The sequence below is a fragment of the Peromyscus maniculatus genome, chromosome 15 (assembly GCF_049852395.1).
Source record: "Peromyscus maniculatus bairdii isolate BWxNUB_F1_BW_parent chromosome 15, HU_Pman_BW_mat_3.1, whole genome shotgun sequence".
NCBI classification, from domain to species: Eukaryota; Metazoa; Chordata; class Mammalia; order Rodentia; family Cricetidae; genus Peromyscus; species Peromyscus maniculatus.
The window spans coordinates 57,952,070-57,976,733 of NC_134866.1; the positions used below are offsets into that span (position 1 = coordinate 57,952,070).

At 42.5% G+C, this 24,664-nt stretch overlaps 2 protein-coding genes across 11 annotated transcripts in view; both read left to right on the forward strand.

Moving 5' to 3' along the window:
- Window positions 1–24,664, forward strand: part of Arb2a (ARB2 cotranscriptional regulator A) — a 448,678-nt gene that overhangs the window by 313,594 nt on the left and 110,420 nt on the right. The gene's annotated exons all lie outside the window — the stretch shown is intronic.
- Window positions 4–22,969, forward strand: Pou5f2 (POU domain class 5, transcription factor 2). The gene has a single exon (XM_076551999.1). The coding sequence runs from the start codon at window positions 21,356–21,358 to the stop codon at window positions 22,718–22,720; it is 1,365 nt and encodes a 454-aa protein (XP_076408114.1). The 5' UTR covers window positions 4–21,355; the 3' UTR covers window positions 22,721–22,969.

Consider the following 24,664-nt stretch of genomic DNA (forward strand, 5'->3'; position numbering starts at 1 on the left):
GTGGTCAATGAAAGTGGGGAGCATGCTCTGAAGTACAAAGGCATGCTGCAGAGATACAAATTCTGCTTTTTGGATAAAATATTATTCTATCTCAAATTATTCCTATCACATGTGTCTTGTTTAAGTAGCTTAAAATGCTTATCAACAGACTCAGTAAGGTGACTGGGTGAAACACTTCAAGAATAATATAGATAGTTTCTGGTGGAGCATAGAGAGATGATTCTGTGCCTAAAAGACAAGAACTCAGTAGCCATATAGAACCGCAGAAATATGTTTGTCTCCGAGCACCAATCCCATAATATTTCAAGCAATCATATAATCTAGAGAAAATTTTACTTTCAAGCAAAGATTTTAGGTGGACCTTGTGTGTAACGTAGGATTTGTATGAGGGAAGGTGAGCAAGGTGTTACCCTAAACAAAAGAAACAGCTCTAAAGGAACAGAGCCAAAATGGATTTGAAGATGTTCAGAGATAGTAAAGTTAAGTGTGTTCTGCCTATTGATAGCAAGGAAGGAAAACAGGGATATGTCCAGAAGCAGCTGGACTCTGGGATGTGTTAGGATGGCATCCATTTCTTGCCTAAAGAGTTTGTGTCTGAGTGCCTAGGTAAAGAAAGTGGTATTACATTTGGCATTGCTTTCTGATTTTTGCTTTTGCAGCTTCCAGTAATTTTTGTGATAACACAGAGTTAGAACTAGTGACAACAGCTGACTTGCTGTGGTTGGGAATGCTGGAAAATGAGCAGGGATTTGGAACACAGACTATTCCATGTCTTAGTCATAGATGACAGCTAATCACCAAGTAAATGTGTTTATTGTGTGAAGGTAACCATTTGGTGAGTAGTTCAAATTGTAGGTGACAAAGTGATGTTTACAGCTAAATATCATTATCATTAACACATAAACTTTAACTGAGCTTCACTGTTATTACAGCTAAATTTTTTTTGGTTTGTCAGTTAAGGTTTAATCCTTAAGAGAAGTAAAACTACTGTGAGGTACTTCTGCTGTGATATATTGGTATATGTATATTATACATCCTATTTTTGTTGCTCATGGTGCTTTATGCCGAGATAGCACAGAATTAGCAAATGTGGACTCAGTACTCCCAGGGAAACGCAGAGGTCGTTTCCAGTGAGCCCCTTGTCATCTTTTCATCAACCAGTCAGCACCAGTCCCTTCTTTTGTATGTATTTCTACTCAAACACACATCATATCACATGTATTGTTGACTCATTACATTCAGGTTCATGCCCAGCAGCACTGCAATGTACACCTGTGCAAGGCTTACACATACATTTCTCCATAAGGTGTGTCACAATTTTTTTGAACTAAGGATTATTAATTAGACAGTACCACAGTGCTGTATTTGGGGGGTCATTTGAAATAGTAAAGTCAAAACACAAAAATGTGAAAAATCTGACACTAAGTAGTCCATGAAGAGCCCACTTCTTTACAATATTAAAACTGAAACAAGAAGAGGCAGAGTTGGGTCTTGTTGAAACATGTAAATGATAATTCAAATTTTTATAACTGTGTATGTATGTAAATGACTACAGAAGTGTCGTAGTATTGATTTTGGGGTTACAAATAAGTTGTAGTGAGCACTTGAATTCAGAACTCTAAAAAACAGAGAGAATGAAGACCAGTTACTTTATCCATATAGATAACAGGATTTTTTTTTCTCCTTTGCTAGTATTTGACTAGAGCTAGTTAAACAGGCTTTACAAGGACAATAATTTGCATTTGATTCTGGGACTTTAGTACCCAGAACAGACAGTTACAGAAGTTAGGTGTAAAACAGAAAAGAACAAGGATTACTAGAACTCAGAAGCAAGAGCTGGAGTCCACAATAATGGACCTATTTCCCTTCACATTGCCTCTGTTGTCTGTGGTACACATGCCCTATGGAGTCTATGTGATTTACCATGGACTTCAGTGAACACACACTTGCTCCAGTTGTCAGAGATGCTGAAGGAAAATCCAAGGGAAGAAAAAACAAAAACAATCCTAGCTACTGCTTTACACCACAAGATGACCCAAAAGAGAAAGAGAAGTATCCATATCTGTATGCAGGGAATGGTGCTACTCGGCAGCTTACAAATCTCTGTCTCAGTCCCACCTCCAAACACACACACACACACACACACACACACACACACACACACACACACACACACACCCTCCCTGTGTACCTTCTTAATAATAACCATAGGAAAAATAATTTTGAAAAATATAGTTCAGCCTATCAAATTTATAGCTTTATACTCATATGCACCTCTTTAATACATAGTCTAGTCAAGCATGATGACTCACATCTATAATTCTAACCCTTGACTTAGATAGGAGGATTACCACAAATTCAAGACCAGACTTGGTTAGTCCTCAAGTAGGAGTAGTGAATTCTAGCCTGGGATCCACATACAGACATATGTATATATGCATTATATATCCATAAATATAAAAATAAGAAATATTATCAGTTTCTTAATTTTTGAAACTGTTCATGTAATTATAGCTGGTATTTGTAGCTACCTTCTACTATGAGTTCAGTACCCCCTTGGCTTTCAGCTAGTTAAGATTTTTCATCTAGTGAAATGACCCACCCATTTGTTCTTGGAAGATCTGGTGCTGTGGGATGTTCTGTATGGAAAATGTGTTGCTCTGATTGGTCAATAATTAAAACACTGATTGGCCCGTGGCTAGGTAGGAAGTATAGGCGGGACTAACAGAGAGGACAAAAGAGAGAACAGGAAGGCAGAAGGAGTCACTGCCAGCTGCCACCAGGACAAGCAGCATGTGAAGATGCTGGTAAGCCATGAGCCACGTGGCAAGGTATAGATTTATGTAAATGGATTAATTTAAGCTGTAAGAACAGTTAGCAAGAAGCCTGCCACGGCCATACAGTTTGTAAGCAATGTAAGTCTCTGTGTTTACTTGGTCGGGTCTGAGCGGCTGTGGGACTGGCGGGTGACAAAGATTTGTCCTGACTGTGGGCAAGGCAGGAAAACTCTAGCTACAGTCTGGACCATATGCAGCCCTGCCTGAATTAGAGATTTATAATCTATTTAATATAATTACAGGAGGTACTAACAGGCAGTCTAGAGAATTTCAGCATTGCTGATTGTCTTACCTTTCTATTCCTGTGATAAAACTTCATGATCAAGGCCACTTCTAAAAGAAAGTGTTTATTTGGGGCTTACACTTTCAGAGGGTTAGAGTCCATGATACTGGAGCAGAGGCATGGTAGCAGGAACAGCTAAGATCTTACATCTTGATACTCAAGTAGAAGGCAGAGAGAGAGAGAGAGAGAGAGAGAGAGAGAGAGAGAGAGAGAGAGAGAGAGAGAGAGAGAGAGAGAGAGAGAGAATGGTACCAGTCTTTTGAAACTTCAGAGCCCACTCCTAGTGACACACCTCCTAATCCTTCCCAAACAGTTCAATAACTGAGAACCAGTATATATATGAGCCTGTGGGGGCCATTCCCCTTCACACACCACACAGATGAACTTTTCCTTACCCACGTGTCAGAGCAGCTCAGTTTCACCTGGCAATGAGGATCTGTCATCTGGAGAAGAGAGTAGCAGCATTCATTTCCCGTTGTTTCAGGAGTATCGAGAGACTGAAGTGGAAAGATGGTGGTTTCATTTCTGTGGCATCCTTATTGTGGTACCAATGAAATACTCCTCCTTGTGGAACCAGTACCTTAGAGCAGAAGGGCCTGGAGTCAGCAGTGGAAGCAGCTGTTTTATTAGTAGATCATTAGAGGTAACCATTAGAGGTTCATCCCACTTCTGTTCCTTCATTCCTAGATCAAAAGTGAATGGCTCTATATATTAACACTGCTTCGAGGACACTGCTTCAGCTCCCCCAGATGCTTCACCTAGCAGACATCATAACTGAATTTTCGAAAGGTCATTCCAGTGTACTATCAAGCCTGCTGCTGAGGGACAATGGGAACATGGTAAAGCCGTGGAGTGCTGGCAGACCTCAGGCTCCCCTTGTCTATTCCTGCTCACTCTGATGAAAACCAGCTGCAGTGCTACAAGGTGCTCTGTGGAGACTGGCATGGGAAGGAACTGGTGTCTCTGGGAAAGGCCGATGAGGACTTGAGGTCTGCCAACAGCCACATGAATGACCTTGAGAGAGGATTCTTCCCAAGTTGAGTTGAGTCAACTCCAGCCCTAGGTTGATTGTTGTGAGAGACCCATGCAAGGTCATTCAGCTAAGCCGTGTTCAGATTTCTGACCCACAGAAACTGAGATGATAAATGAGTATTGTGTAGGTGTGATTCACTCCATAGAAAGAGGGAGTTAATATTGCAGATTTCACTATCAACTGTGGTCACCATGCCCTATGCAAAAACACCATAATGTGCTTATTTAGAGGGAAACCTTATGAGGCTCACCTTCTGGGCCTGCAGGGCAATTCTTACAGAAAGACATTTAAGAGCTCATTGAAGATCATGCTTCTGCCTCTGCTTCTCTCCTCACTGCTACCCCTGTTAGACTTTGCTGACCATCAAAAACATGTTTTATTTTTCTCACTTAAGTTTGCACTGTCATCTAAATTATTCAGCCATTTTCTGACCATGTATTTTTTTTTTCCTTAGAGCAGAACTGGGTACTCTGTGGAATCTTCTTATGGGGTTGAGTCCAACAAATTCAGGAGCTTTCCTGCCAGGTGTGGCAACAGGACTAACACGAGTTCAAAGCTAGGCTGGAGTCCCTAACTCTAGGATTGTTTAGATAGCCTGGGCAGCTTAGCAACAGCCTTGCTCAGAAACAGAAGGAGATTTCATAGACACTCAGCATACACATCCATGGGGTCTTCAGATATTAAATGCTGGTTCTGGGTACCGTCCTGGAGCTGGAAACAGAGCAATGAGCAGTCCCCTTGACTGGTTGGCCCTTCTGCTCTCAGGTGCGTTCTTGCTCTGAAGCTGGCTTCAGCATCATGTGGTGTCTCATGAGGGGTGTTGGGGCCGCCGTCCCGAACCCTCTTGTTCTACCTCCTAACAAAAGAAAACAGCTCTTCATCCAAGTCAGCGACTTCTCTCGGTATTAACTTGTTAACAAAAGGTACTCAGGGGATGCATGCCAGGAAGATAACGGGAGAGTGAGATGGCTGGGCAACAGGAGGAGATAGGAAAAAATGTTTGAGTAACCTACACTTTCGTCAGGACATCTTAGCGAACTTCATGAATACGGGAAAAATAAAGAACCCGTGCTGCTCTAGCAGAGGACCTTAGTTCAGTTCCCAGCACCTGTACCGGCAGTTCACAACCACCTGTGACGCCAGTTCCAGGGAGAGCAGTGCATCTGTTCTTCTGGGGCATCTACACTGTGGTGCACACGCACGCACGCACACACACACAGACAGAGGCAGGCAGACGGGGGGGGGGGGGGGGGGTGGAGAGGTAATATGAATTTTAAAAGGTCTTATTAATTTAAAAAAAAAAAACAACCTGGAGCCAGATATTGGGGTGAACGCGAAAGATCAGAGAAACAGAACAAGCCACAGCCAACCTCACCTTACCAACTCCTCAGCCTCCAGAGCGAGACTTCCTGTTTACTCACACCTTCTATACCTTTCTGTGCCCTGCCATCTTCCTTCTTTCCCAGTGCCGGGATTAAAGGTGTGTGTGCTTCCCAAGTACTTGATAGCAAAGGCATGAGATCTCAAGTGCTGGCATTAAAGGTGTGTGCCACCACCCTGGCTCTGTTCCCAATGTGACCTTGAACTCACAGAGATCCAGATGGATCTCTGCCTCCAGAATGCTAGGATTGAAGGTGTGTGCCATCACTGCCTGACTTCTTTGTCTAATCTAGTGGCTGTCTTTGCCCTCTGATCCCCAGATAAGTTTATTAGGGTATACAATATGTTGGGGTCCACAATATATCACCATAAAGACATTCAGACAGACACACAGAGTCACAGATAGACACACGGAAACACACACACACACACACACACACACACTTTTAAATGATAATTTTTTAAAGAAAAGAACAAGAAGCTAGAAGGCCCTGCCTGCCTCAACAAGGCTGATGGAAAAGCAGGTGTTTAGGTGTGATGATGTAAGTTGTAGTAGTGACAAAGGGGATGTGGAGCACAGAAGGGAAATGCCCTTGGAAAGGATCCACACTCCTCAGGAAGGCCTGGGTTTGACATATGGAGGGAAGAGGTAGCAATAAACTACCTCATTCTTACCTCAATGTCAAATGACTGAGTTCCTGCTTTAATTTAGTGTCTCACACTATTAAATCAGTCAGGGGCACTGTTTCTCAGAGAGTAAGATGACTGACTAGTAGGCCTCATAGTCCACACGGTTGATTATTTTTGTAATAAAATGGTTATTGGGGCAAATGTTATGTGAACAAGTTCTGTAGACTCTAGAAAAGTAATTTTAATTCCTCAGGAAGGAGATATTATTAGAATATAATGCAATACTGTGTATTCTTATTAAGCATTTTTTAATTTTGAAGGTTCTCATTTGTTTTAAAGCTATTGTTGATTATTTCATCCTATAGGAGTGAAAACCATTTAAAAACTATTCTCCTTCATTTCCCTGCCACCACTTCTATTCATAAAAAGTGTATTTATTCATGTTTCCCTGTGTTTCCCTACGTTGATAGGTTCACAAAATGTTACATGGAAACTAGACCCTTAGAAAGATAGGAAGTATGAAAAAAGAATGGTTGATGCTGGGCGGTGGTGGTGCACACCTTTAATCCCAGCAATTGGGAGGCAGAGTCAGGCAGATCTCTGTGTGTTCAAGGCCACCCTGGTCTACAGAGGAGAGCCAGGACAGGCACCAAAACTACACAGAGAAACCCTGTCTTTGAAAAAAAAAAAAAAAAAGGAAGGAAGGAAGGAAGAAAGAAAAGAAAAGAAAAGAAAAGAAAAGAAAAGAAAAAGGAATAGTTGGATAAAATGTTCCAAGGACATAGAAATCTAAAGACAATAAAAGCTGGAAGAGACATGAAGTAGAGGTAAAGTTTTAATGAGATACTATTTCATATAGTATGTGTTTCAAACCAATAAAATAGTGAATAGTAAATTTTACTGTGTATGAGGCAGAATTTTCTTACCATTTTCAGGGTGAGAGGGCAGGAAGCTGTAAACGTTTGAACAGAGGCTGTGTTGACAAGCCTTGCTGTCTTCTGACTTAGGAGTCTGGCACGGCAGGCCTTCGCCAGTGCAGTGCCGACGGTATCCTGTCACACCCTCTGCCTGCGCTGTAGTTGGCTAAAGGTTGCTGTGGTTGGATCCCTCCCCATCTCAGCACACTCATACGGCCCTGGTGTGTTCATTCAGCCAGCTCTGTGGACCAGGATGGCCTTGAACTCACACACCAGGCACACTGCCCCTGCTGCTGGAGATACGTGCTGAGTTAGAACAGATAAAGGCCCCACCCAGAACTCCCGTTCTAAGAAGGAGGATGAAAAATAAACAAGATAGAGAGAAAGTATATAGCTTTCTTTAGTGATAGGAGAAAATATGAACCGGGAAGAAGGGCCTGTGTAAAAGAGAGAATATGAACGTCCAATGGGCGGCCATTAAGGCCTGGCCGAGAAGGTGACTGCCATTCCTAGGGCATTCTCTTAGGCATGCCTTCCCCCCACCCCCCGACTGCTGCAGGGGTGCTTACTTACTCAGAGATCCTTTCCTAGATGTAAGCTCTGAGATGACAAACAGTTCCTCTCAGGTGCCTTTTCTTCTGAGTCCTAGAAAATTTCAACTTTTTTTCCTCAGACCTGCTTTACCAATATTCTGAAATTCATGGCGGCCAAAGGTCATGGTTACCAAAAAATTATTACAGTTTGGCCAACTGTTCTGGAAGCAGCCTATGCTCTGGTCACAAAGCATCCAGAGGTGAGCAGATCCTGCTACCTAACCTGAAGGATCCAAGCCCAGAATGATTGTACACGTAGTGCCAGGCACCTGGGAGAAAGCCGCCTCTAGTTACAACATCATCGTCTACATGTCTTCAGGGAGATCTTAGTATTCACTAGGTACCCGATGCATGTTGGCACATGTCCTCCAAGACCTTTAACCATCCTGTTTCTCACTCCTACAATGGTTTGGACAGGCTTTTCTCTAGGATTTCAGTCCATTCAGAATATCTGATAGAAAGCCAATCATATAATGTAAAAAGGAGGAAAAGAAAAAAGTAGCAGATGGCTATCTTGTGGCCTAAGAATTGAAGTAGAAAACTGAACTGTATTGAGATGAGCCTTTCTTAACTCATAGGTAGAAGTGGTACCATTGATAAAAATGTACCTGACTGCCAAAATACATGAACACAAAGTGGAATGTTAGCAGTTACAGGTAAATTTGAATTGATGACAGCCTGCTACTAAAACCCTAATTTTTCTTCACTCCAATAGACCATACTAATTGTTTGTACTGAATATTTGCTAAATATTCCCTTCACTATATTGCTGGGAATACGTCTTAAGGAAATGACACTCAAGAGTTCATCTCTTTATTAGTAAATAATCACTTCCTTTCTAAAGATAGCATGAAAAAAATCAACAGTAATTGCCTCTGAAAAGTGGTATCACCCAAAATGTGTAGTCAAGTTAAGTTGTCTATTATGTTTTTAGACACATTTCTAGTTAATTAGGTAATTGAAAATCTATACTGTGTCTTGTAAACATCTTAAAATTCAAAGCACATGTGCATATGTGATATTGTATCAGTTTTGGCTGAAGCTGTCAGCGTTCCTCCTTCCATTCAAAGGATACACTCTTATCTGTTAAGTGACATTTCTGTCAGCGAATCACACTTTTCAGACAGTTGTTGTTGCTGCTGTGGAACTGGCCTTGTGGCTCTTACTCATCAGTTGGTTTTCCTGTCCATTGTTCTCTGCTACATTGTAATTACAGTGAATGGAAGGCAGGAGTGTTCCTAAACTGACCCCCAAGAATTCTGTTTCCAATGAATCATTCATTAGAAATAACTAGAATCTGGAACTCTGAGAAAATCATTGAAGAGAATGAGCTTAAGAAACCTACCTAAATATGTCTGTCATCTCTGTAGTCAGGTTTGGTACCCTCTGATTTTGATCACAGTGGATGTAAGTCGCCTCACTCCAGCATGCTCACTCTTTAAAAATAATTCTTACATAGCCACCACACTTGTTGCTGTTGTTTCACAACTTTCTAAAACAATTTATGGAAAGGCCTGCAAAGGAGTTGGCATTTAGTAAAGGTGGTGACTTTCCTTTTACTAAAATCTCCTTTTTACAGATTAATTAAAATTGTCAAAACAAATTATCTTTAGAATGCTTTTGTATAAATAGCTGAATAATATGAATTTTTATATGTTCTTTAAAATTAGTTATGATTGTCAGAAAGGTTAAATTGGCCTTGGCTTTCAGTCTCCCATATAGAAATTCTTAATCCTGCCAGCCCATAAACACTCCATGACCCCAGCATACATACCTGTCTTCTCTGCCCAGTCTGTATGGTTTTCCTCTGTCCCCATGTCTTTCATTTCTCTTGGACTGTGGGCTGGGTTTCCCACAGTCCCGAATCTGTTTCTTCCCAAGTATACGTTTCTCATCCTGCTTCACCGCCTGGTTAGAGACAAATAGCAAGTCACAGTGATCAATCTGCCCACTGGGAAAAACACTCCCAAAATGTGCTTCTTCAGAGAAACAGCATCACTTTCTAGGGGTGATTTAGAACATCTAAAATCAATAATCCTTGATACTAAAATGAAAATCCCAAGTGAACATTAGTCACTATATACATAGTACAAATATTTTCTACTTATAAAATCCTAAGATATTCAAAGTTGGTTATCAACATGTTGAAAGCGGGAATATAATTTTTAGTTTTTATTTCATCACATTTCTTAAAATATCATTCTTTCCAAAAGGAAATTACTTCTATTTATAAACTTTGAGAGATGATTTGATCAGTGACTTAAGTTTGTATGTGTGAACATTGATGTTGAAAGAGCCTTTGAGATTTGCACTAGTATTTCTGTCCAAAGTATCTGCTAATATCTCCTTCAACTGTACATACATATCTCACCCCCGCTATTCAAAGTGTTGTGCTGGTGAGTGGAGCACACACATTACCAGCTAGTTTACAGAAGTCTGGACAGCCATATGGCATCATCTTAACTGAGTCAAGTTGTTTTGTATCATTTCAGTTTCTCAGGCTTGAGAAGTAGCTCAGCTGGTAAAATGGTTGTCAGAGAAGCAAGAGCGCTGTGTTCAGATCCCCAGTGTCCACAGAGAAGGTGGGCATGGAGATACATCTCTAATCCTAGCAATGGGGGCATGGAAACAGCAGATTCCTGGAGCTTGCTTGCTAGCCAGCCTAGCTCTGTTGTAGACTCAAGGTTTGATGAGAAATCCTGTCTCAAAAATAATGAAGTGCAAGCAGTTGAGAAAGACAACCAACATTGACCTCTGGCCTACACATGCATAAGTATGCAAAAGCACACATATATGCACACATATACAGGAGCACATGCACATACATGCAAAACACACAGAATTTCTTAATTTATAAAAGACTATAGAAATAATTTGTGGAATAGTACTCTTACTAAGTAGTACTCTGCCACATTAAGAAATTAGTATATCTTCTGAACATGTACCTATTTCCAAACTAATAGAAGAGCCTTGCTTTTTTTTTTTTGACATGAGAAAGGAATAAATATATTTTATTTTAAGCTACTGTATGGTAAAATTTATTGATTATAGCGATAATAAACTAATGCATAACTTATATAAACACATCTCTTACATATATGCACATATCACAGCACACATAGGTACAAAGCACATACAGTTTCTCACACTCCATTGAGAGCAGAGTCTTGTCCTAGAAACCCCAGGACAGAAGACCACTTTGGATCAGTGAGGAGACAGACACAGCACAGCAAATTCCAGATGAGCAGAGATTCACACTTCATTCTCTTGAGTCTTCTTTCATCCCAAAGGTCCGATGCCCCCTTTGTATACATGGGTGTCAATGAGGAGGTGCCCGGGAAGAAGGTGAACTCCCTGGTGCAGATGTTCTTAAGGTCACCAGTCGTGGGTTTCTCATCACAGAGCAGTCAAATCCTCCCGTCCCCGCCTGCTTAGACTCCTCTCATCCCACTCCAGTTGGCTCTCGCCGGCCGTTCACTGCCAGTCAGTCGTCTTCTACCCCCTCCGCGGGACCCGACCCACCCCCTTTCCCACCTTGGTTCCTATTTAATTGGCGAAACTCCCAAGATGCCTTACTTCTCAATGGAGATAAAACTTTTTTCTACCATGTGCTGGGGAGGTGGAGAGCCAGGGTTTCTTGGGGAAATAAACCAGTCCTGACCAAAGTATGCCAAAGTAGGAAGTGAGGAGGGTGAGTGTCCTCTGGATGCTGACCGAGGAGAAGCCTCTTATTACTGTCTACCCTGCTCTGCCCTGCTCGTTAACTTTTGTTAATTTATTCTTCTCTCATACAATACATTCTGACCACAGCCTCCCCTCCCTCTACTCCTCTAAGCCCCCTCCAAGCCCCACCACCTGCCCTCTTCCCCAGGTCCACTGCTCCTTCATTTCCCTTCAGAAAGGAACAGGCCTCCCAAGGATATCAACCAAACATGGTATTACAAGATGCAATAAGACTAGGCATAAGCACTCATGTCAAAGCTGGAAGAAGCAGCTCAGTTGGGGTGGGGGGAGGAACAGGCAAAGAAGTCAGAGACACCCCCTCTCCAACTGTTAGGGGTCCCACATAAACCCAAAGCTAAACAACTACAACATATATACAGAGGGCCTAGCACAGACCCATGTAGGCTCTGTGATTACAGCTTCAGTCTTGGTGAGTCCCGCTTAGTTGATTCCGTGGACCATGTACTCATAATGTTCTTGACCCCTCTGGCTCCGACAATCCTTCCTCTCCTTCTTCTGCAGTCTTCTCTGAGCTCCACCTAATGTTTGGCTGTGGGTCTCTGCATCTACTCCCATCAGCTGCTGGAGGAAGTCTTTCTGATGATGATTGGACTTAGCTGGATATTACTATGTGTATGTAGTCTCTGCCCTAATTCTGGTTCCATCCTGATCACCACCTACAGAAGTACAATTTTCAACTCTTTATTTGACTGTTCTTCAGTATTCTATTTGATTTCTCCAGACTCTGAGTCTCTTCTTAAGTCCTACACCAAGGCTGTCTCTTTGGTTCTTTTTCCTGCTCATGCGGTCCCTGAAAGCTAGTCTATTGTTTAATATTTTGTCTTCCTTTAAAATCATCCTTACAACAAACTCAAGTGTGGTAGTTTGGTTTTATTTCCTCTACACTTCTGACAATCATAACAGAATGTCTTAGGGTTTCTGTTGAAGAGACACCATGACTATGGCAACTCTTTTTTTTTTCCTTTATTTTTTAAATTACACTCATAATATTCATTAATTACACTTATGATATTAATCACATTTGTGGTATTCATAGATTACATTCGCAGTGTTCATTCAATTTTATATATATATATATATATATATATTAATTTTAAATGTTGAATATCATTTCTTGAAGGGGGTAGGAGGTCTTAAATACAGGCTTACAGCACTATGGGAGGACGCTGGAGGGCAGAAGTTCGCTACTGATGTTTTACAATCTTACATCTAAGCTATTAACGCCCATTATTCAGGATACACAGACAAGGAACTTCCCTTAAGCATTCAGGAGGGTGGAACCTGTCAGGGAATTAGCATAGGGAGGATATCAAGGTCAAGGTCTGCAAGCAAGGCAACAGTTACCCAAAATGGGGGCCAGGACCCTACAGGTCCCCCTTTTATTAAAAAATGAGCTTCTGACTTGGGTTGCGTGGGACGTCAGCAGGTCACCTTACCCGACCAATTCTTATAAAATAAACATCTAATTGGGGTGGTTCACTTACATTTTCAGAGGTTCAGTCCATTATCATGTTATCGGGGAGCATGGCATGCAGGCAGATGTGGTGCTGGAGGAATAGCTGAGAGTCCTACACCTTGTAGGCAACAGAAAGTCAACTGACTGTCACTCTGAGGGAAACTTACACAAAAGAGACCCCAAAGCCCAACCCCCAGTGACACACAAGGCCACACCTCTTAATAGTGCCGCTCCCTGTAGAGTCCATTTTCTTTCAGACCACACAGAACAATATCTTTCTTGAATTTAAATTATTACAGACCATGGTACACAAGTGAAACATCAAGTTTTAGCTGGAATTTGGCAGGTTAGCTGGCTTCCACTGATGCCACGATGAAGCATGTGAGTGCCACGCACTTACACTGCATACCCTTTGCACTCTCCACCAAGTGGATCTAGAATTAAGTATTTAATAGTACTGAGAATCAATAGTGGTGGTAGAAATGTTGTTTCTAGTTTTCTAGTCTCAATTGGTTTGATGGGTTTTCCAGAGTTCAGAGTCTTTTAGAAGACGTGGTTTTCAACTATTTATGTTTTCAGTATACAAAGACTGAAGAGCAGGTTGCTGAGAACCCAAGCAGTGGACTGCAGACAGTCTGATTTTGACATGACTCAAGAGTGGCTGACTTTGTGGCTTGTCTTCTTTTAGACTTAAAGTTAGGTGACTCTGGAAGAGGTTTCAGTTTGATAAGCTGATGAAATGCTTTTGTTTTTCCATTCATTTTTTGTGGGTTTGTGTTCCTGTGTGCATGTGCAGCTCTGTATGTTAGTTTGTTTTGTGTGGTGGCAGTCGTGCATGTTTTATTTGCTGGAGTCTTATGGCATAGTCCAGGCTGGCTTTGAACTCCTAATCCTGCTGCCTCAGCTTTCCGAGTGCTAGAATTAGGAATGTGCTCTGACTAAAGCTTTATCAATTCAATGGTAAAGGAAGTTTTTAATGTACAGATTTAGGTAAATTCTTTCTACCCCCTGAATTCTGTGGTCCTAATTATATTTAATGTCAACAAAATTAGAGTTCATTTTTTAAAGAATGCATGGACGCCTCTGTTCCACTTGCTTCCGTTCATAAAGTTTCTTGACAAGATTTCAAGGACATTCACTTGTACAGGTAATATTACTAAAGTCAGTTAATTTTAAATTCCCAAAAATAATTCCCCAGCACCTTTAGATTTATCAGGTTTTAACAGGAATTCTGTCCCACTTCTCATTTACATCTCTGAGCCCATGTCATATGATGGATGAATTTCAGCTTCCATTCCTCACTCCCTACCATTTCTGTTGTTTTTTACCATGCAGTAAAATGGAAACTTGCCTTTAGTGTGTGTCTCCTGCTTGGAGGTGGGATCAGAAGTCATTTGAATATAGGAGACCATGGCTATACTCCATTTCAGTGCGTCCCTGAAGCTCTTCTCCTGTAACAGGACAAACTCTGCCGAGTCATGTTTGTCATAACAAGAATCTTTAGACTGTATCTCTGCCGGGAGTCTGTCTGACTCGTCCCTTGATGCCCAGCCCCATTCAGCTAACTGTTCCACCTGCTCTACATATAACTAAAATTTGCTGAGGCTTCTGATAAAGGCTGTAGGGTTTTTACTCTTAATATTATTTTCTAGCACAGGAAATTCATGTCTCATGAATACCCAGGTTTACAAAATGAAATGAAATGCATTTTTCTGAATACTCTAAGTCCCTATGTGGTTTCTGACTACAGTTTCATATTTGTGACATGAGTATTTACTTATACTCAGCAAGTGTATGACAGCAAAGTTAAAAATAATAAAAGAAGTCAGGCATGGTGGCACATACCTTTTATCCTGGCACTTGAGAGGTAGAGGCATGTGGATGTCTGTACGTTGAGTCTAGCCTGGTCTATTCCAAGACAGTTAGGGCTAAACAGACCCTGTATCAATAATACTAAGAAAAAGAATAACAAAAACAGCAGCAACAATTATAAAAATGTGACCATAAAGGTCTGTCATCATAACACAAAGTTAATATTCCCTTTGTTCAAACACCACTACAGTCCAGGTTTGCTGTGCACTGTCTTATGGGTAAAAGCCTGTGTTGTGGTTAGTATTCAGAGAGCTATCCTTCTACCCATGATCTTTGTTTTTTTCTATTAACATTTTTTTTCTTTATTTTACATGCCGACCACAGTTTCCCCTCCCTTCTCCCTTCCAGTTCCCTCCCCCAACTCTCATCTACCACCCTCCCCATCCACTCATCCTCTATCTCCACTCAGAAAGGGACAGGCCTCCCATGGGCTTGAACATAGCATGGCACATCAAGTTGAGGTAGGACCAAGCTCCTCCCCCTGCATTCAGGCTGGGCAAAGGTCATCCAGCATGGGGAACAGGTTCCCAGAAGCCAGCTAAGTGCCAGGGACAGGTCCTGATCTCACTGCTAGGGCCCTTACAAACAGACCAAGCTCCAAAGCTGTCACACACATGCAAAGGGCCTAGACCCATCCCAGGCAGGCTCCTTAACTGTTGGTCCAGAGTCCATGTGCTCCCATGAACTCAGGTCATCTGACTCTGTGGGTTCCTCTGTTGTGACCTTGAAACAGATACACACACACACACACACACACACACACACACACACACACACACACAGCTTTTACAATCCCTCTTCCCTTTCTTCAGGAGAACTCCCAGAGCTCGGCCCAGTGCTTGGCCACCCATGATCTCATCACATCATCCCAATGTGAAACACTGTTTCCTGCAATGCAGTGTTACCTACTGTGTGTTGTAGCAAACACTGCTGTGGTGGTATTGTGTTCCCTGAAATATTGTGCACCCTAATAAACTTATCTGGGGTCAGAGACAGAACAGCCACAATATTAAACATAGAGAATAGGCAGTGGTACCACATGCCTTTAATCCTAGCATTCCAGAGGCAGAAATCCATGTGTCCAAGGATACAGCCAAGCATGGTGACTCACGACTTTAATCCCAAAAAGCAAGCCTTTAATCCCAGGGAGTGGTGGTAGAAAGCAGAAAGGTATATAAGGCATGAGGACCAGAAACTAGAAGCATTTGGCTGGTTAAGCATTTGGCTTGTTAAGCTTTCAGGCTTTGGACCAACACATTTCAGCTGAGATTCTTTCTGGATGAGGACTCAGAGGCTTCCAATCTGAGGAAACAGGACCAGCTGAGGAATTGGCAAGAATTGTTAACATTCCTACTACACACTGCTGTGTATCACCTGCCGTGAAGGTTATCTCAGAGAACAAGACTAGAACAAGAACAAGCTAATTAGTCCCTGCATTGCTCTGACTAGGCTTTTCTATGTGGTAACAACTTTCACATTCATAATACTATATTAATTTTTCTTAAATTCATAACTTATTTTCTCCATCTTATTTTGCTGTATACAGTTGAACACTTAAAACCCAGAGACAGTCATTGTGATGTATTTTGAGGTTGTCTTCAGTGAACTAATTTTTTGTACTGTTGTGTTAATTCACTTCTTATAAGATACAAGGAACCTATCTTTATAATACTTAATTGCTAGCATTTTCTACAATCCTAACTTTACTTTTTAGATCTAGAAGACTTTTCTGTGACTAGTCTGTGAATCTTTTCTCCTGTGGTTGCTTTTTATATTGCTCCTTGGTCATTCTGGGTCCTGTGCCCTGTTTCTGCCTTTCTAAGAGAAAACGCCTGAACACCCCTGCTGTCTTAGCAGTGCTAACTCACCTGATGCCTGCAGAGGACAAGAAATAAGACCAGCACCAGTCCAGTCTACTTTGCTTTTTTTTTTTTCTGTCCTGCTTTTGCATAATTCTTGGCTGGCTCTGATAATTTAACTGGATTCAAAAAAAGATGGGTTTATTTGTGATACTACTAAAAAACTAGGGCTTCCCATATACTCTATTTTTGCTAGTATATTTCACTTACACGAAGTGACTGGTCTCTTGGATTCAGTGGATTCATACCGTACACTCTAGCCCTGTGACCTGCACCCAGGGCTGTGACCCTCTTCCTTGTCCTTCTCCCCGCTGCCTGTCCCAGACACTTTCTGCTTTCATCGGATGTAGTGTTTACCTGTGTGCTTGTATGTGCACCATGTGCATGCCTGGTTCCCTCAAAGGCCAGAATAGGGTGTTGGATCCCCTGCAACTGGAATTATGGATAGTTGTAAACCTCCATATGGGCACTGGGAACCAGTCCTGACCGGTTCCCTGCAAAAACACCAAGTGCTTTTAAACAGTGAGCCATCCCTCGAGCCTCTTAAGCAAACCCCTTCTACCTGAAGCATGACCCACTTTCAAAGGGTGCATTTGGAAAAATAAAATCATCACCTTGCGAGGCAATGCAATAACTGACCAACAGTATGACGTTAAATTAATGATAGTCAGCCTCACAAGCAGTTGGTTTTTTTGTTGAACTTACTATCCTCAGAACAGTGTGGATCACTCATGAAGGCATTACCACATCGCTTGGTATATACATACAAATTAAACTGTATCACAATCCCAGGGAAGTTCCATGTCTCCCACATGGAACTCCAACTAATTGTTTAAGGCAGCAAATGTATCTGAAAGTCCAGAGGAGAGGGAAATACATGGGCAAGACCTCCCCCAAAGATGAGCTACATCCTACAAGGTTATTTATTACCAAATCTTCTTCCGCCATTTCCTGATTCTCAACCAATGGATCCTAGTAGTTTTATTTGCCTTCTCAGAATAAGAAACTCAAAGAAAACTCAAGAATACAAGTCCTCATACTTAGTGCATTTGCATTTCCACTTAAAACACCTTTTTCAGAGCACTACCCGTAATTCCAAGGACACTAATAATAGAAAGTGTGTAACTTCCCCTTGGGTAAGTTCCCTGTTCTTCTGACAGTCTGTCTTCTCCCTCATTCACATAATAAACACCTGAGAGCCTGAGACCTCATGCTTCTTATGCCTTCCTGTAATTCCCATGGATAAGCATGGCCTGATTCTTACATCATAATCTAGTCACTCAAGAAGAGTTCCCATATTTGGTGAAGTTGATAGTGTAGCCTTTGAAGCTCCAAGCAGAACTGGTTGTCTTGGGTATTCCTATAGTTGCTTCCTCTGGTCTCTATTATGCCAACCAAATACAGTACTTCTTATTTCCTCTGATCATACTGTTTCCATAGTGCATTAAATGTACTTTTAAAGAGATACCAAGATTCCTTTAGCTCTATGAGTTCAGTTCCACTTTGTAGTGCCCCCACCCCCATATGCACAAACCTGGAGATATGCACATTGGCAAATGAGGTCTAACTGAGTAATTGAGAATACCCAAGTTAATTTTAAAACGCATCAAGTTAATATAGCCTCACGTTAAGCATATTGTTTTTAGCTACTTTGTTTTAATTCGTTTAATACAATAAAGCTTAGTTCAAATTCATTTGAACTCGTCAGTTTTTTTTTTCCAATTCACTAAAATGTTTCTATTCAACTATTGTTTTTAAACAACTAATGAATCTTTTCTCTCTGGTTCTCTTGTGCAAGTGAGGTTTTTTTTTTTTTCCTATGCAAACTTTAATGTGTAATTGCTGTGTCTCCCCTTTATCTCTCTTTGTGATACACCTTGGCAGACACTGGTTGCTTTGTGAGTTGGGTGGAAGGGGCATACATGTATACGTGGAAAGAATAGACATCAGCACAACTATTCCTTAGTGAAATTCTTTACCTCGTAAGCTGGATTTCAGAGACTGTCATCCAATTCCAGCAAACTGGAAGTCTTTTCAGCACTGATGCTGCAGAGGTTCATTTATTTAACACTAAGTTGACATTTCTTCTCCTAGCACCACAAAGTAAATGAATAAATAAATGTCTCTTCTCTTTGTACTGTGGGTGCCAGGGAGCAGCATTGAGTGAGACAAGCATCCTACCGTTAGTCCAGACTTATTCCAGCAGAAACTGATAAACTTCAAATAAATCAGATACTCAGCCTGAAGATATAACATTCGATTTGCTGATAAACAACTTCAAGGCCATATCTACTGTCTTGATTAAGGTTTGTACTATTGTGAAAAGACACCATGACAACAGCAACTCTTATAAATAAAAAAAAAAATTATTTAATTCGGGTGGCTTACATTTTCAGAGGTGTTAGACCATTATTATCATGGTGCAACATGGTGGTGTCCAGGCAGACATGGTGCTGGAAAAGGAGCTGAGAGTCCTACATCTTGACTCACAGGCAGTAGGAAGTGGTCTGAGACACTGGGTATAGTATGAGCATATATGAGACCTGAAAGCCCACCTCCACAGTGACATAGTTCCTCCAACAAGGCCACACCCCCACAGTGACACACTTCCTCCAACAAGGACACACCTCCTATAGTGCCACTCCCTTGGGGCATTTTCTTTTAAACCACCATATCTACAATCTTATATTCTGTAGTGTTGAGTCTGATTTAGTTTCATGGTGCTCCCCTCATCTTGATAGGGTTATATGTCCCTTGTTGTAATATAAGAGAGGAAAGATGAGAGCATCCTGAGGTCAAGCTTCTTAATGTTACATTAGCATTACTTTATGATCAACATCATAAAAGTTGCCATTCAGCAAAAATTTATTGTGCATTATATTAGTCAGGGTTGTCTCATGTTCTAGACTTACTGACACATAAATGTTCTTAAATTGAAGAGATGGAGACATAAAAGAATTGTTGATGTCTACTCCAATAGTGAAGTAAAAACTTGATTAACTATGAGAGGAGTACTACCAAAGCAATAGAGACCTCTTTTCTGCCTGGGGAAGGGTCTCCATGAGGGGATATCTATCCTGAGTCTTGCAGGTAACAGGAGGTACAGCATACTTCTTTAGTCACTGATTACCTTGTATGTGCCAGATACTATAGTAGACCCTGTAGACACAGCAGTAAAGAAACAGACAGTGGACACATAGACAAATATGTACTAGATAGCAGTGTATACTAAGGCCAGAGGGGAAAGCAGAGGAGCCAGGGCTGAAGTTTGCAGAGAGTGATCAGGGGTATTCTTTTCTAATGAGAATATCTAAGCAGACTCCTAAACAGTACTGAGACTGAGAAGCAGAAAAACTGTTGGGCAGGAGGAGCAACATGAACAGGGGCACACAGGGTGCAAACATCTTCAGGGAAAGATAGCAGGATTCTCCCTGACCACGAGCTAAGAATGGGGAGAGGGTTAATGAATGGACCGAGTAGTTGTACAGTCCTGTGAACAGACCTCATTGTCAGCTGAGAGAAGAGGGGCCGGCCGGCTTTGGAGATATTCAAAGAGTAAAGTGATGTCAGTAGGTTTTCTTTGGTTGTTTCAAATTTGGATTGGTTTGGGTTTGCTTTTAGAAAGTTATCTATAGCAGTAATGTGAAAGATAAACCTGAAAGAGAAGCAGAAGAAACCAACTACAAGCCAGTTTTTATTGTAGTGCCTGAGAGATCCTGTGATCTAAATTAAATAGGTAAGGAGAAGAAGCATGGCAGAGACAGCAAGTTCCCATGTTTCACAAGGCTGCTATCCAGTGTCTTATGCCTTGTCAATATCACGAAGTTTACATTTGGGTGTCTGAGTTATGATCATGTCCCTGTGGCCTCTGAAGGAGAAGCATAAGACTAATTTAATTTGGGACAGCAGAAATACAGATGTGGAAGTCAGAAAACAAGTCAGGGGGAAAAGTTGACTGATACTTCCATATACCTTTTTAAAGAAGGATCAAACTATATTAATCTTGCCAGACAGTGCAGAAAACAGTAGAATGTGGATTTTTACGGTGCTATTGGATTTGATACTTGGAAGGCTCTCAGTGACCTCAAGAAGGCCAATTTCAGTAGACATGGGTAGAGACAGAGCTGTATTGTGGTTGTCTTAAAAAATTAAAGGGCATGAGGCTGAGATCTTCCAGCCAAGGTCCTTTTTTTTCTTCTCCTTTCTTTCCTTGTTTTCCTCACTTGGGGCCTTGAGCCGAATGCCTGAGTTAGGGGCATGGTCGAAAGACAAGTTGAGACCTGTGTGTCTCTGGTGGGAGAGAGGCCAGGGACAGAAGAAATGGTGGTGATGAGTCAGATAGTGCAAGCAGCATTCTCAGCTCAGGTCAGCCCAGAGACTGTCTCCAGAGGGAAAGCAAGATGACAGAGTACTGAGGAAGCTTGGAACCGGAAGCTGAGTTAGAATGCACGTTTGCAGGACTGGTGGGAGAAACATTAATATTATCCAGAAATTCTGCCAGTGACGGGGTGGAGTGCAGTGGCACAGTGCGAGTGTAGGTCTAGAATCGGAGGCAATAAACTGACCCTAGTTAGAAATTGGAGCATGTATGCCTAAGTTTCTTCAGGCACAGGGACTGAGGATATTCACAGGAGGAACTTTGGCATCAAGATCGTAGAAATGGAGTAATGAATGAACAGATACTGTCAGCAAGGCCTGAACTATAGGTGGCTAATTAGTATTTGTGAAGCCACGATGGTGGTTTGGAGGGCATGAGAAGAAAGGGACATCTGAGTTTCCGAGAACTCAAGTCAAGGCTTGGGTCCCATTCAAGGATAGGTAGGATCCAAGTAGTGACCGAGGGACCTGACTGCATGGAGGTGCAAAGCTCCAGATTTGTACCAAGTTGGGAGTTAAAAGCAACTGTCGGGACAAGAGGCGCGGTGTTTTCAGCCCGGAGAACTCAGAGTCTCCAAGCCCCAGCTTCCCAACACTTGATCCTGTCTCTTACCTGTACTGCTGTCTCCGCCCACTGGGGGGCGGGGCTCGAGGGCGAGGCTGGTGGCTGTTCAGAAGCCTCGAGAGCCATCAGTTCCTACCAGACTCTTGCTGGGGGTGCTGTCCACCCCATGGCCGGGCGCAGGTCTTCAAACGTCTACCCCCTCCCAGGCAATAGTGGTGGTGGCCTGGAAGGGCCAGTGCCCATGCGAGTTGATACCCCAACCTGGTTGAGCAGCCAAGCAGCCACAGGCAGGTTAATGGTGCGGCCAGGTATTGGACCAAGCATCTGTCCAGGCCCTGAGGTGTGGGGAGTGCCTCTGGGTCCCTCACCTTATGAATTCCGAGGCGGGATAGCACCCTACGGAGTGGGTGAGGCAAGGGCCTGGTCCCAGAGTTCCTCTGAGGATGCCTGCCCCGGACGCTACATCGCCCTGAGGTACATGCCAAATTTGGCACTGCCAGAGGACGTTTCAGCCATACAGAAAGAGATGGAGCAGCTGGCCAAGGAGCTGAGACAGAAGAGGATGACCCTGGGGTACTCACAGGCCGATGTGGGGTTTGCTGTAGGAGCTATGTTTGGGAAGGTTCTCAGCCAGACGACCATATGCCGCTTCGAGGCCCAGCAGCTCAGCCTTGCCAACATGTGGAAGCTGCGACCCCTGCTGAAAATGTGGCTAGAGGAAGTAGATGAGAAGAACCTTCTGGGCATATGCAGAATGGAGATGATCCTGCAGCAGGCCCGGAAGCGGAGACGTGCTAGCAGAGAGAGACGCATTGGGAGCAATCTGGAGAAACTGTTCTTGCAGTGTCCGGAGCCCACGCCCCAGCAAATCAGCTATATTGCTGGGCGCCTCCGGCTGCAGAAGGATCTGGTCCAAGTGTGGTTTTCTAACCGGAGCCAGATGGGCAGTTGGCCAAGCAGTGATACCTCCCGGAGGGAGGATGTGGGGGCAACGGGGTCTCCTTTCCCAGGGCCACCAGTGTGCTTTACGCTGGCACCGGGGCTCCATTTTGATTTTCCCCACTGTGGGGGATCATGTCTTACACCCCTGTACTCCTCTACCCCATTTCCTGTGCGAGGAGCCCTGCTGTCGGCCCCAGCCACCACTCTGGGCCTCCCCAGGCTGTCAAGCTGAGGGGCTTACCCCGCAGGGGAAGATCAGAGGATAGAGAGAGAAGAGGGGCTTGTTTGGGGGTTTGGCCTTCAGTTCTCTGCCTAAAGAATTTAGAGGTTGGATCTACTACGGGAGGGTGGGAGGGAAGTTAGAGCTTCACTGGCTTCATGTTGTTCTTACCTTTGTTTGTCCCTGGCGTTGGCATTACAATATATTTGTGGCTTCAACACTCGTTTCTCTTTTTTTATTATTAAAGATGTGCCCATTGTTACTTATTGTTTCAGGAATCACAAAGAGTTTACTTCTTTAAGAACACAGTATAAAATTAAAAATGCAAGTCACAGAAAACTACTACACCAGCTTTTATTACAAACAAACAGAACTTTGCACAAACCCAAAATCCAGGATGACCGTTACTCCCTGGGGAGGCCTAGAAATGGAATAGGAAGTAGCACGGAGGCCCTTTCAGACACATGAGCTGCCTTGGAGACCCTTCCCCTCCACCTTTTCACTTCCAGCCAGTGGGGTGGGGCGCATGCAAGGGTCAGTTCTCGGCCTTCTCCAGGTATGTATGCACTGCTCACCCTGACTAGTAGCGAAGTCATTCTGATCCAAACCTGATGGCACCGCAGTCCTCAGCCCCAATTCTCTCTTAACTCTAAGAGCTTCTTTTGGCTTCTTCCTTGGGATATCCCTTACTTTGTTTGAAGCTGTGACGTGCCTCCAGGGTCATTCTTGTAGTGGTTCCCGATGGTGTGAATGGTGATGGCCAGGGCACTGTTCTCCCTGCTGTCCACACTTGGCTCTACAGAACTGCTTCTCAACGGGCACTTACGCCCCCTTTCCAATCTTTTCTCCAAAGCAGATTTTTTTCAAGTTTTCCACTTTCATTCTGATCAATTTCTAATCTTCCTATTCAGGGCTGGGGATAGAGCACGCAGAGGCCCTGGGTTTGATCCCAGCATCAAAAAAAAAAAAAAAAAAAAAAAAAAAAATCTTTTTGCCTTTTGATTTTCTGGTGCAAACCTGCACAGGGTCTGTTAAAACTCCATCACTGTGGTGTAACTGGGGTGAAGGCTTTCTGCTGATTCGCCAGGTTCTGCCGCCATGCCTTTTCCTCATCAATATTCCAAATGATGTAGCCAGGGCATTTTCAGAAATCATACTGTGTTACTTTTATTTTGCACTTTGTTTTCTGAGTTAATTTTGGTTTTTAGTCATGGTCTTTTCATGGTTTCTTCTGGTTCTTTTCATTATTTTTTCTAATTTGTTTCTGAAGTGATTACTTTTTTTATGTGTTATTTTCTTGTTTTGTTCTGTTTTCTGGTGCCTGTTTGAGAGGTGCCTTGGGGGAGTCAGAAGGAGAAGCTGGGGCGAACTACATCCTGATCTTGTTCCTGGATCCCATGACTGATTTTATCAGCACACATGAGTCAGACAAACCTAATGCCCCTAGTTAGTAAGTTCTTCCTCATTATAGAAGCTGATAGTTCAGTATTAACTATTACGTCTGGTAAAATTTGCTATTGGAACCATTTTTTGAGTGTAAATTCAGTTTGTACAACTGAATTATATTCAAAATGTGCACCTCTACTGCCCTCCTACTCCAGTTCTGTGTCACAGTTCTGGAGTGTCAACTCTGTAGCCACTGTGCACTAACTCTTCCCTCCAGACCCAGCCACCTGCTCTGTGTCTCTGTGAGTTTGTGTACTCCAGATATGTATATTAGTAGATCCATATAATGTTCCCTATGTCTGGCTTATCTCATTTGGCACGTTTTCAAGTCTTGTATATGTTGCAGTATTTGTCAGAATTCATTCTATTTTATGACTGGACAATATTCCACTGCATAAATATACTATGATTTGTGTGTCTGTCTACTTAGACTAATATTGCTGTGGAGAGTTGTACTAGAGACTCCATTGAATCTGTATTTTCAATTCTCTTGAGTAAATACCTAAGAAT

Excerpts from the sequence above, each read along its gene's own strand:
- Pou5f2 (XM_076551999.1), top strand. The coding sequence starts at position 21,356 with ATGAGAAGAAAGGGACATCTGAGTTTCCGAGAACTCAAGTCAAGGCTT.